The sequence below is a fragment of the Osmia bicornis genome, chromosome 14 (genome assembly GCF_907164935.1).
Source record: "Osmia bicornis bicornis chromosome 14, iOsmBic2.1, whole genome shotgun sequence".
Lineage (NCBI taxonomy): Eukaryota > Metazoa > Arthropoda > Insecta > Hymenoptera > Megachilidae > Osmia > Osmia bicornis.
In genome coordinates this window covers 7,107,500-7,120,654 of record NC_060229.1, presented here as the reverse complement: position 1 = coordinate 7,120,654, position 13,155 = coordinate 7,107,500, and the positions used below count along the sequence as shown (strand labels likewise).

The following is a 13,155-nucleotide window of genomic DNA, read 5'->3' as shown; positions in this document are numbered from 1 at the left end:
ACTCCTTCATTCATTTACAAAATAGATCAAAAAAGGGGGTGCAATAAAATGTTGTATTACAATATTAAAACATTCAGATTAAAACATTTTTAATTGCTTTAAAAATGTCGAGTCTAGCTCGACATTGGAGATGGTGTAAGAAATGTGATGTCGAGCCACACTCGACATAGGAGTGGTAGGAGTTAAATTCGTTACACACTGCGACTGATATGTCCACTGCTGCTCACGAGCAAATATCCTCCTGCGTGAAGACGCAAAGGTGCAGGAGGACGTGGAGCGACATCTTCCCACCACGGCTCCAGCGATATCTTTTATTTCTTTTGCATGATCTGTGGGGGTGGCGAATATTCCCCTTTCGGAGGAGAATATCTGCTCGTAAGCAGTTGAACAGCTCTGATCTACGTTTTGTGAAACGAACCATAGGTTCTGATGATACTCTCTTAGTTTCAAGAACCCATGGTGGACTTCGAAAAATCGTCCAAAGCTTAATGTGTTAATATAGTGAAACGAGAACACATTCTAACTTCCAATCAGGGCCGGCGTTAGGGGCTGGCGCGGTCGGGCAATCGTCCAGGGCGCTAGATTCGTAGGGGGCGCCGCGGCGAGCCGCAGCCCGGTTCCCCTAGTTTATGTATTCATCTATATCCGTTTAGATTAGTAAAGCTGCAAATTTTTACAATCTAGATTCATCGTTTCATATTATTTCCTTGTCTTTTTTTCTTAAAAATTTTAAACCCCTGAATATTGCTAAAACCGGCCCTGCTTCCAATAGTTAAGCTTCGAGATAATTTTTCACGTTGAAGTTTGTGTAACTCAAGAACAAGTTCATATTGGATGGAATAAAGAAGATAACCTGTTTACAGAGGTGGGTAAAATTTAGAAAAAAAAATTATTTAAAATAGATGTTATAATATTTTAACTACGAAGCGAAATTTCAGCAAGTAAAGCAATTTTATTTCACTTCTCTGAAGTATAGAATATATTATTTACCATTTATTATTTTAAATATTATTTTACCCATCACTGTCTGACAGATTCTTCCGCTTTTTGTCTTTGAGTATGAGTATGGACTACTGGCCCGGCTATTTGCACAATGTAAACTTTGCCCAATAGCAGAAATAATGTTTGATCAGTAAACAAGAAACAAAGAATTTACATTGTGTTGAAGATTATTAGCTCTTTATCATTTGCATATCAATTCTAACCCTCCCTACTATACAGTGCCACCATTGTAGTAGTACTGTAGTAGCACATAAAGATGAAGCATAGATACTTGACCCTATCTATTCTTTTTCTCAAACAAAAATAGGATCAATTAAGTGCTTGCTATATTGCCATTTCTAAAAACTTTTCGTTCCAAGTCTCGATCTTGACAATATAACGAGAGTTTACTATACGAGAGATGCTATTGTATAGTCTCTGCTATGATATAGTAAGATCGTAACTTAAATCCTCAAAAAGCAGTGCCGAAAGATGCCACAGATCGCAGGATCACATAATGCATTGTGTTTTAAGGTTAAGTTTCAATACATTGCATGGACCACCTAGATACTTCATAAATTATCTTTTGATATTTCTTTCAACAAAGTTTCAGACCTTTATCCTCTCTAAATAAATATTTCAGCAAACAGATTTTATATATTTTGACTTTTGAAGAATTTTATGACCTTACTATATCTTCGCAGACACTATACATATATTTAATATACATATATTTAACACTACAATCGATGAATAAGCGCAACATCCTTTACTTTGAGGAATTATGATGCTTCTCACGATCAAGGTATAAAATAAATGGATTTTCTGATTTACAAATTTTAAACTAGACACATTAAATTCACAAATTTACTAGGTTATGTTTCCTAAATCGTCAAGAATACTGCTAGCAAGAAGTACTTTCTCAAAGGAAATAAGATTAGTCCTGGTGGAAAAAAAACTTTTTTAGCATTGAAACTAGTTTTCTGTTTATATTTAGTTTTAATAGAGAAATCGATTCGGAGGAGGTCTCGAAGGAGTCTGTGCCCTTAATGAGATTAAGATAGCGTAACAGAACGAAATAATAATTTTGTTTACAAATTAATGCTAACGTACCTGGAAATTTATTTTCTCTGCTTGCTACAATATTCTTGATGATATAAAGTCAATAAAACACTAGTAAAAATAAAGCATCACATTTGCTTAAAGTTTGTCTACGTTTATGAAAAGATAAGAATATAAAAATCACCATAACCAACAATTATTTATTCTGAAAGTCCTGTATTTTATACATATGGAGTTCTTGCTTTTATGCAACAGTTATCTATTTTAAACTGAAATTTAATTTCATATAGTCTTGCAAACATATTTTCAGAAATATGAACCGCGGTTTCCAAATTACATCGTGTGCAGATGTGCCACTTGGTATGCCTTGTAATTTGTTTTCAATATGCGAAAAATGTGATACAGACAAAATTTAAGATATATTTCATTAATATATTTGTTGTTTATGATTTTCACGTTACACAGCTTTGTTTTCAAGTATATAGGTTTGAATATACACTTCCAGTCAAAATTATAGGATCCAGTCAAAATTAACTAGAATGGACTTAATCTTTTACTTCCAGTTGGAAAGATGTATAATAAATTATTTTGTAACGATACCATGCTGCGGTATATTTTCCTGACCATCAGAAGTTAATCTCTGATTAAAAATTAATTCTTCTAATTGACCGCCTTAAAATTTTAATGGCTGGTCACGTATTCGTAATTTCAATACGTGGTTTTATATACTATTATTTTTTATTCTGTTTATATTTACAGTATCATGTACAAATTATGCGGTAAAAAATAATAATTTTGCAGCGTACAGTACAGAAGCCGTCAGATATAAAACTATCAATGATCTCATTTTAGATAGAAAAAAGAATGTAAAATTACAAAAATGGTAGATTCTATAAAATATACATACATTAAAGTATTAAAAAATCATAGCTATAATTTGAAAAGGAGTTTAAAATCTTTTATTAATTTTATATCCATCAAGATCATGTATTCCTACAATTCTAATTGTGATTTTACTATTTCTGATATCTACAAAATTATTTCAATACCATAATAAAATTAAACCAGTGTTTTCTTTCTCTTGGACAGTTTAAGAAATGGTCCATTTGTAATGAACTATTCACTTATATCTTGATTGGAATTCAAAGTTTTGCGGTTCAGGTGTGAAGATACTATAAATTGCTATTTTTATTTATAACAAATTGTACGTAGGAAAAGGTTATTTTTGTAAGGTATTAAAAAATTTTACTTCACATCTTTATGAAAAGGTAGTCCCATACTTTTGGCTGGTAATGTATGTAGATATATGAATATACAGAATATATGACAATCGTGTTATTAACTAAAAATGGGTGATCTTTTGTACAAAAATAACTTATAAACATACAATGATATTTTTTCCTTCAAGGCTTAATTTTCATGAAAATCGACTGTGAGGTAACGTAAAATCCTTAAGGGGGTAGTCACAGTACGTGACGTTACCGATTCGGGACGTCGGTATTACAGCAGATTTTTCTGCACCGAAATGGTAATACCCATAGATATAGGGCAGGCCGATGAAAACGAGAGGGCGCTTTTGGCTAATTCTATATTCTATTCTGAATGTAAATGAAATAATCAGCTGTTGCACTGTACTTGACAAAATTTAAACGCAGTTTGGTTGATAGTGCAAGTGTAGAAAATTTATTATACTTTTAATTAATTAAAATATGGTATGTACAGGCTGTTCGACAACAGGTGGGAGATTTTTTAAGGGGTGATTCTAAATATCAAAATAAGACGAAAATCAAGAATGACGAAATAGCGTTTGCGGCTTTGTTTTCCAGTAATTAACGTTTAAAAATTCGAGTAAAATGCGCCTGAAGCCTGCAATCCATCCAGCACCGATGACTGAACGTCAGGTCAGCAGGGGTCGGTACAGTCATAACCAAGAATCGGAGCCGAATGCTGTAGTACCGAGAAACAGAATAGCACGAGGTAAGTTTCTATTATTCAACGATTCTTGGTAATGACTGTACCTTCCCCTGCTGACCTGACGTTCAGTCGTCGGTACTGGGCGGATTTGCAGGTTTCAAGCGGTTTTTACTCGAATTGTTAAACGTTAATTACTAAAAAACAAAGCCGCAAACGCTATTTCGTTATTCTTGATTTTCGTCTTATTTTGATCCCTAGAATCACCCCTTAAAATTTTGCCCACCTGTTGTCGAACACCCTGTATAACTCTATACGACATCACTGGTGATTTCTTCCTCCCCCAACCTTCTCCCGAAATCGCTTTTATCCCTCGATCCGATAACGTTTCCCGCGAGCCACGGTTTAACCATGTCTGAAGTATGGGAAAAAGGCTTCACCACTAGTCTCCTTACTCAGGAATAGCGTAGGAACGCATACGACGCCACATATTAGTTTCGTTGGTGTAGATTGTAAGCACATACTTTCGTACTGTGAAGCATGTGTGCACAGACTAACACTAACTAAAATCCGTAGTACCATTTATTCCCGCTTGGTGCGCACTAGTCACGGAACAGAACGGAATATTTTATGACGTCACGCATCCCTTTTCATATCTCCGATTATCGCAATGCTGCTCCCCAGCCACGGTACGTTCATGCCTGGCGCAGGGGAAGAACGCTTCACCATTCGCCTCCTTACTATGTATGAATATCTGTATTGCAACGTAGGCTTCTTCATATGTGCCTTGACAGTCTACTGTCATTATTTCACGCAACTTAATAACCAATTTTCTCCTAAATTAAGCCTTGAAAAAAAGTCCTACATTTTTTATTTAAGTACTTTTATACAAAGAATCGCTTCCCTTTTGCTTACACTTCGATTTTCAATATATTCTGTATATACACACACACAATATTTCATTATCTACTTAATAACATTTATAATTTATGTATATAGATTTATATTTATACGTGTATAATAAGTATGCGAATACATATATACAATGATATGTATATATAAATATATGTATGTGGAAGTCAAAAATTAATAAAGTTAAAAAAATATAATCTTCAAAATAGAAACTATAACCGTTTTTCTTCTCTCAGCTACAGCACTATTGTGTCACTTATAAGTTCTTTATTCTCGTTTTTTGTTTTCCTTGAAAAACATCGAACATCATCTCTTTCTCTTTTTCACCTTTGTACGGAATTGTATATGTGTACCTATTATGTATTTGGATGTTCTTTGGTATGAGAACCAAAGAATATTCGTAAAAATAAAAGTTACCTCTTTTTCTCGTCGTTTTAGAGCATCCTCGATTGATCCACTACGGATACGCCTTCCTAAAATATACACATAATTCTCACGAAATTTTTTAACAAATCAATCGATTTCATCTTGAAAAACATAATAAAAGTAGAATAGGGAATATCACGAACATTCGTTATTCGCATTTCATTTTTTCTATCGGTTAACTTATAGAAATATTTTGTTCACATGGTTGCTTAATTGTTATATTAAATATTTCCTTATGTTGTCAGCATCAGATACAGTATAGTTTATTTTTTTTTCGCACAACACTTATATTCACTGGGTTATTTTGTATTCATAATGCAAGCTGCAAATATTTGCTTAACATATTCGAGCCCGCTTGGGTAGATTTACTCATACTACAAAAGATGGCGATCTTTAATAAGTCGTGGAATGAAAATACATGAAATTTTATCGACGAATAGCATCGGCACCAATATTGATGTTGCGATGCTCAGAAACAACACGAGTCCTTGATGCTTTTTAATTATTTAATTTACGACTTCGCCTTATTTCTGCTGAGGTATACGTTATTTAGGGGCTCGAACCTGTTAAAAATCTTAACCATGTCGTTTCCACTAACACAATTGAGCAACGGCTCTTGTAAACTGCTGTACTAAAACTTCCATTTCGAAGAAAAACGCATCAAGCTAAACACTTTTATTATTTAAACATCCATCGCTTAACAAACCTTTAAAAATTTGTCTTCATTAAGGATAATTATGTCTTCAAGGGTCAACAGGAGTGATAGTCCTATTCCTAGCGGAGTAGAAGCGGAATGCGAAAAAGTAATTCAAGGTTTCCGGACCCAGTTTTAAGAAAAATGCATAATAATTATAAAATTCATATTCAGGAGAAATATACCCATCGACGTACAGAGTTGTTTTTGAGAAATACTATAAAAGAATTTCTTCTATAAAAACATTTTTATAAGGTTTTAAAAGCCGAATTGGAAAATCGAGCTCTGCACGGAGCTGTGTAATTGTACAAAGAATACTTTTTAAAAAGAATTATAGAAAAATATTGTTCATTTGCCTTAGAATCTTTGAACTACGAAAGCACTAAATTTAAGAATCTTGAATTTTACAATTTTTTTAAACAAGGCCTCCAGAATCAATTCAGAATTAGCCGCCACTTCTGTTAGCCCTTAAGATCTATTTCACCGATAGTAACAATATACTTTGCAAATATAAACAATTTCTAATGAAAATGAATATAGAAAATGTAACATAATACAATTTTCTATTAGTTGGTAGACTTTTAACTTCTAGTATTTTAACTTGTTAAAATACTTATTTGTCATTCGTTTATCTGAAAGATTAGGTGATAGATTTTATACATTTGTTATTTAATCCTCGAACAGTGGAGGTGAGTCAACTTTGACCTAGACCTACGAAACGTATACAATGGTATTTTGAATAATGCTAAGTGTATGCATTTTTAAAAGACAATGTTAGGTTACATTTGAAAATAACATTTAAAGAAATTGTATAGAATTTAGAAAATGAAATAAATATCGCTTCCTTAGTGGTTCACCATCCGAGGGTTAAATAATAAATTCTTTTTCATTCTATGTATTGCTCTTAAAAATACTGAGTGGTGCGCTACTGTACACATAAAGTATAAATAATGTATAAACAAAAAGTATTATTTTCGATTGTCCTCTTAATTTTGTGGAGGATATCGCTTACCGGCCGTCGCCATTTTAATTAAGGATATTTATTTATTTTAATTAAGAATATGAGCTTTTGAATTTTCAGTAAAAAGATATTAACATGATGACTGTTATAGTAAGCATGGATTTTTGTTATAGAACATATTGAAATTAATTATTAGGAATTAGAATAATTAATTTTCAAATTTTTAATTTCAACCTTATTATCATAACCCTTTCAACAGTATTAAGTGTCTTTATGTCCAAAATAACTGAAAATTTTTCTTGACTTCAATTTTATCCCAAATTCCATATAATTTAAAAATGATCCTGCTGTAATGCACTGTTTGGATGAAAATAACTACCGTAATACACTATTAGGATACATGTCATCCCCTTTTGCGCAGAAGAAGAAAAAAGAACAAAAACAATAACAGTTCTTATACAACCCATTTTCATTCTATTTTACATTACAATAATAGTTCAAGAGTAAAAATTAGTCACATAAATGAGAACAGTGCTGTGTTGAAAGGGTTGAATTATTAAGGGTCAACAGGAGTGACACTACCACCTCCAACGAAGTAACAGTAAAACACGAAAGAGTAATTCACATTTTTCAGACTTCATTCCGAAAGAAACGTGTAATAATTATGATATTCATATTTATGTAGAATATATCAAACGCAGGACAGAGTCCTTTTTGGGAAAAACTGTGAACAAATTTCCTCTACAAAAAAACATTTTTTATGAGGTTAAAAGCCAAATTATTATATTGGGCTCTGTGTACTGCTGTGTAATTGTACAAAGTTTATTTTAAAAAAGGAATCGTAAGAAAATATTGCTTCTTTGCCTCAAAATCTTTGAACTACGAAATCGTTAGCACCGTTTTATATTAACATGGCTGTTTGTCTATCTGTCCTTTTCTCTCTATGCAAGAGAGACAAGGATCCGGAGTTTCTCAGTTTCTCCGCGCATGGGACCCCTAAGATTAATTTCGACTTGATTTGTGGTTTTTGTTGACTCTTAATGCTTTTCAAAGCACAATACTCGTCCGCTTAATAGCTCCTTGGTTAATGCACGTTAGGATCACCCCTCGCTCACACAAACAACCTTTACTTACACACGCATGCCTATCTTACTTTGCCGCCCAGGGAAATAACAGCTCAATCTTTAATCACGAAAAATGCCAGTACAGTCAACCCTCCTATAATGCGATTCATTCGTACCGCGTTATCAGAGCACCGCACTATACAGGGTGTCCCAGCCTAACTGTTACAGAGCTCTTATTCCGTAACTATTAATGATACAAAAAATTGTTGATATGGAAATTGCATGGTAAAATGGGGCCTATGTTTTGGCCGAAGTGAAAAATCTTTTGCATTATTAGTTTAAGTGATATGATGGTCAAGTTTTGTTTTTTAAATGGAACCATATATTTTTTTCAGATCATGTAATAGTGCTTCTCAAGACGAATTCATTAAGCTTTAATGTATACCTTTGATTGAAGATATAACGTTTACAAGCTTCCCGATTTTCAGTAGATACGTCTCGGTTTGAGTGGCAAGTCGTAATAGCGGCCCTATTGTTGCGATTTCTTATTCTTTGAGAGCATTCGTTTGAGCAAAATGCATAAGTCAGTACGAGGCTAAAGGATGTTCGCGTGGACAAGCGCTCAGTGTGGACGGGTTGCTGGTAGTACAGGGTGTAAACAAATGAAGTGTCACGGACCACGTGAGGTGATTCTACACCTCTGGATCGGTAGAGATCTGTAAAAAAAAGTGACCGCAAAATTGACCTTGACCCCTAATTTCAAGGTCAAATTTTTGTATTGACTTATCGTATAGTGCTCGTCGAGGGAATAAAAATATCTCCACTGATCCAGAGGTGTAGAATCACCTCACGTGGTCCGTAACACTTCGTTTTTTTACACCCTGTACATAGAGGAGAGTTGCCGAATTTGGACCGTCGCCTAGATCGGACCCATCACCTTATATTACCTCCTATAACAAATAATATCGCAGTATAGGCAGCATATCTAACATTGATGTATACTACGCTGATGCAACCATTCATCAATGTTAGATATGCTGCCTATACTGCGATATTATTTGTTATAGGAGGTAATATAAGGTGATGGGTCCAATCTAGGCGACCGCGACGGTCCAAATTCGGCAACTCTCCCCTACAACCATGTGCGGCCGAAGAAATGAATGGAAAGAACTGGAAACTCAGGTAAATAAATCAGCAATTGACCGCGCTCCAGTGCATGACTGGAGCAAGGACTTTATTAAAAAGTGCAATTCGTATTAAAAATATTTTAAAATATTTTCTCGTCTCGCATTCCACTGCACTTGTTTTGTGACAAGGGACGCGAGAGTAGCCAGTGGTCGATACGAGCTCTGTTGAGGAAGGTCGACATGGAATGGACAAACAAAATGGCACTTAGTCTCATTGACGAATATGAAAAGTACCGAGTACTGTGTAATCCGAAAGACGAATTTAATTATTCGCGAAATAAGAAAATGATGCGTGGGAAGCTATTGCTAAAGTTGTGGAAGTGCAAAGCAGTCAAGCGAAATAAAAAATGAATAGTTTGCTAGCGTCTTTTCGCTGGGAAAAAGCAAAGGGTGCAAGGTGTATTGAAACGAGAAAAGGTATTTATATATTTCTATGTTCAATCAGGTGAAAATATTGTATATAATTACAATCAATACAAAGTAATTTTTTATTGATAGCTTTTAAGGATATGTACACATCAAAGTGGTTCGCTTTCGAGCGAATACTTTATTTATTAAACAAAGAGAAACCGCGAGCAACGTTAGGCACAGAGCAGGTAAGTAAAAAATAATACAATTTATCAAATTTATGCATATTCGTCTTGCCATTCTAAACGCCCATTAGTAATAAAGTATTCTTTAAACTCGTCGCGAATTTCTTGAGCACTTGTTAGTGGTGATCTCCGAGAAATGTTTGTTATTGAAATTAGTGAATTTGGATTTGTTTCTTGTCTCCAATTACCTTCGACGAATACTCCATTTTGTTCTGAGTCAAAAGTCCCTGCAGGAGAGTATAATGAACGCGAATTATTATTTCTCCTTAAAAAATTATGCAGATACGCCACTGTCAGTACAATTAATTGCACTTTTTTCGGCTCCAATAACATTGGTTTTCTCAATACTCGAAATACTGCCGAAGAAATTCCAAACACATTTTCAAGTACTCGTCGAGCTCTGCTGAGTCGATAGTTAAAAATCCTTTCGGCTGATTTCTTATTATAAGCACCAGAGAAGAAAGGTTTCATTAAATTTTCGCTTAGAGCAAATGTCTCGTCACCAAGAAATACGTATGGTATTTCTTTAGTCCTATTTGGCAAGACCGATTTTTCTGGCAACCCTAAAGTGTTTGTATGTATTTTTTTCGATAAATCGCAATTTTTTAAATCTCCGCCGTCCGAAATTCGACCCTGACATCCTACATCGACATACATGAAATTATATTCAGCATCAACTAAGGCAAATAAGACAATATTGAATTGCGATTTAGAATTGTAAAACTCGCTCCCATTGTTGGAAGGTGCCTGCAATACCACGTGCTTTTCACCCATTGATCCTATGCAATGTGGGAAATTCCATAAGTCTTCAAATTTTTGCGAAATTGCTAACCAACCATTTGGCGTTGATGGCATCTGAAAAAATAAAAATAAAAATAAACATTTGTTTCAAACACATAAATGTTTAAAAGTAATGTAACAAATTAAATTTGTAAAAAAACTGCAATGAGGAAAATAATGCAAAACAGCCCGTACCGCACGAGAACCCGATCGAAAATACGGATACGAGTGAAATTGCTATTCGAGTGCCTCCGAAACGTCGTAACCGAGCTTTCGGGATGAAGGGATGAAGAGAGATTAGAGGAGGTATTCAAGATTTTAAAAGGCCGCCGAGCGCCTACCTGGGGCTTGTACCCGGTATGTCGTGCGAAAAAGAAAATGGTTGTTTTCTCTTGTCGCCTAGCATTTAGCAGCAGCACAGAAAATTGCAAAGGAAAGGAAGGTGGGCTCTGCTGGTTATATTCTCATAGGGCCCGCCCATTTTTAAATACAACCGCTGTTCCAGTGAAACATAGAGTAAATAGATAAACCACATAAACACATAATTCGGAAGGATCGCTCTTTCCGAATATACATATTTCTATTGGATCGTTTTTTAAAAAACCGAAAATCATTTGTAGCATCACCAATATATCTATGTATTTATGTGGTTTATCTATTTACTCTATGTTTCACTGGAACATAGTCGCGTTTGAGTTCATTTTGATCGCAAAACATAAGGAATCGATTGACGTCGTTTCCGCAAAGATGTGATAAAAAATGCGGAAGTTAGTATTTCTACAAGAGAAAATTATTTCCTTTTTCGGACGGCATACCTGGTACACTTACGGCCAGAAACACAGAAATTCGGTCCCGAAGTTGCACGGAAAGTTGTACCCTTAGTTGCATTGAACTTGTCGCCATGAAGTTGGCTACAAATTCACTAACGCATTCACGCCGCGTCGCGTCGGTGAGTGAATGCGTGGCCAACTTCACTGCGACAAATTCAATGCAACTCAGTGTACAATTTTATTGCATAGTCTGAACGCGGCCTTATACGAAACATATTGCCAATAAGCTCCGAAGCTATAGCATTCGCACACGTGCTCAAGTGGAGCACGCTATTAACAAAATTTTATTCGAGGCGGATATGGGGATGTATGATGTATGTAGTTGCATCAAATCAGCATTATCATACTCCCTCCATTCAGCATTTCCAAAATTATGAAATGCCAAGGAATTTCCGTAGGAAACCGGCTTCAGCTATTCCGACTGCGATCATTAATATGTTAAATGCCGAAAAAGATTTGTAATTTATTATTTATCATTAAAGATGTGTTATTTAGTAGGTCTATGTCAATTAAATAAATTAATAAATAAGTATGTATTTTTAAATATGTACACTTACCTTTACATGTTCTTTTAAAATTTCAACAAGCGCTTGACATACTTCCGGAACAATTGTTGATATTAATTGTTTTGACACTTTAAAGAGATTCTGAAGACCCGTATAAGAATCTCCCGTTGCTAAAAAACGTAGCGTTATAGCTAATCGCTCTTTCGCCGTCACAGCTTTCCTGAATCTAGTGTCGTTTTTCTGTATTTTGGGACCGATAGCGTTTATCAAAAATTCAAAGTCTTCCGATGACATTCGCACGAAGTTTTTGAAATGTCCACCAGTTTCTAGCTGTAAATCGCTAAGTAGATTTCCACCACTAGATGTTGCTCTATTTTTATACAGCTGAGTGATCCACCATCGTCTATCTTGATTTCTTCCCCTTTTTCTTCTTTTTATTATTGTATGCATAACAATATATGCTGCACTGGCGATCGTGACGTCTGTTCCTGACGACATTCTAACTTCGACTAGTTTACAACACCCCAGGTAGAAAGGTTGCGCGAACAGCCGGAGCACGATTTTGTACGCACGAATGCGATGCTCGAGAGAACGAAGAAATTTCACCCAAACGAACGTTCGTGCGCCGAAAGCATTCGTTCGGACAAAAATGCTCAAATAAGTATGAGGTTTACCGAAAACCGGGAAATTTGTAAACGTTATAATATCTTGAAAACTAATTAAAATCGAGTGTGTACATCTTTGACTATACATATAAGTATGGACCGCCAGTTATGGTTGTGTGTATGCAATGCGGATCAGCAGCGCTGCTTTTGATCAAGTGGCAACTTGTAGTATTCGCTAGCCAAAATTGTACGCGTCGTTGCTTACTGACGCCACATCGCATCGTACCGCGTCCCAATAATAATTTGAACCTATTTTACTTTGATATATTTCATACCTTGGAATAACTATAAATAGTAAAATATGTTACATACAATAGCATACTACATTTACTTATTTTTTTCATTTCAAAGTCCATTAATTTGTAGTTTATGTTGAGAATACAACAGCAAGGCTTTCTGAGTACATATATACACATGTCTATTACATGAATTTAAATTTTAAGACATTTTGATCATATCAAAAAATGGTAAAACAGTACTGTATGACTCATCATTATTCCTTCTTTACCGGCCAAACCTGACTTAATGTTTACATTTTCTGCCGTTTAATCAAAAACAGCGTGGCTGATGTGCATTACATAGC

The 13,155-nt window shown here is 34.8% G+C and overlaps 2 protein-coding genes across 3 annotated transcripts in view; both read right to left on the bottom strand.

The window, feature by feature from the left end:
- LOC114879379 overlaps window positions 1-13,155 on the bottom strand; it is a 167,770-nt gene that overhangs the window by 79,666 nt on the left and 74,949 nt on the right. The window contains exon 5 of one of the 2 annotated variants that reach the window (XM_046288682.1): window positions 4,989-5,339. The exons of the other annotated variant lie outside the window; for it this stretch is intronic. The gene's annotated coding sequence lies outside the window, so the exon portion shown is untranslated. Of the gene's footprint in view, window positions 1-4,988; window positions 5,340-13,155 lie in introns of those variants that run through there. 2 annotated transcript variants of the gene reach the window in all.
- On the bottom strand, window positions 9,944-12,405 carry LOC123988474 (protein ANTAGONIST OF LIKE HETEROCHROMATIN PROTEIN 1-like). Its single transcript, XM_046288719.1, has 3 exons — window positions 11,959-12,405; window positions 10,092-10,646; window positions 9,944-10,018 (listed from the first exon to the last, which is right to left on the bottom strand). The coding sequence occupies exons 1-3, from the start codon at window positions 12,403-12,405 to the stop codon at window positions 9,944-9,946; spliced, it is 1,077 nt and encodes a 358-aa protein (XP_046144675.1).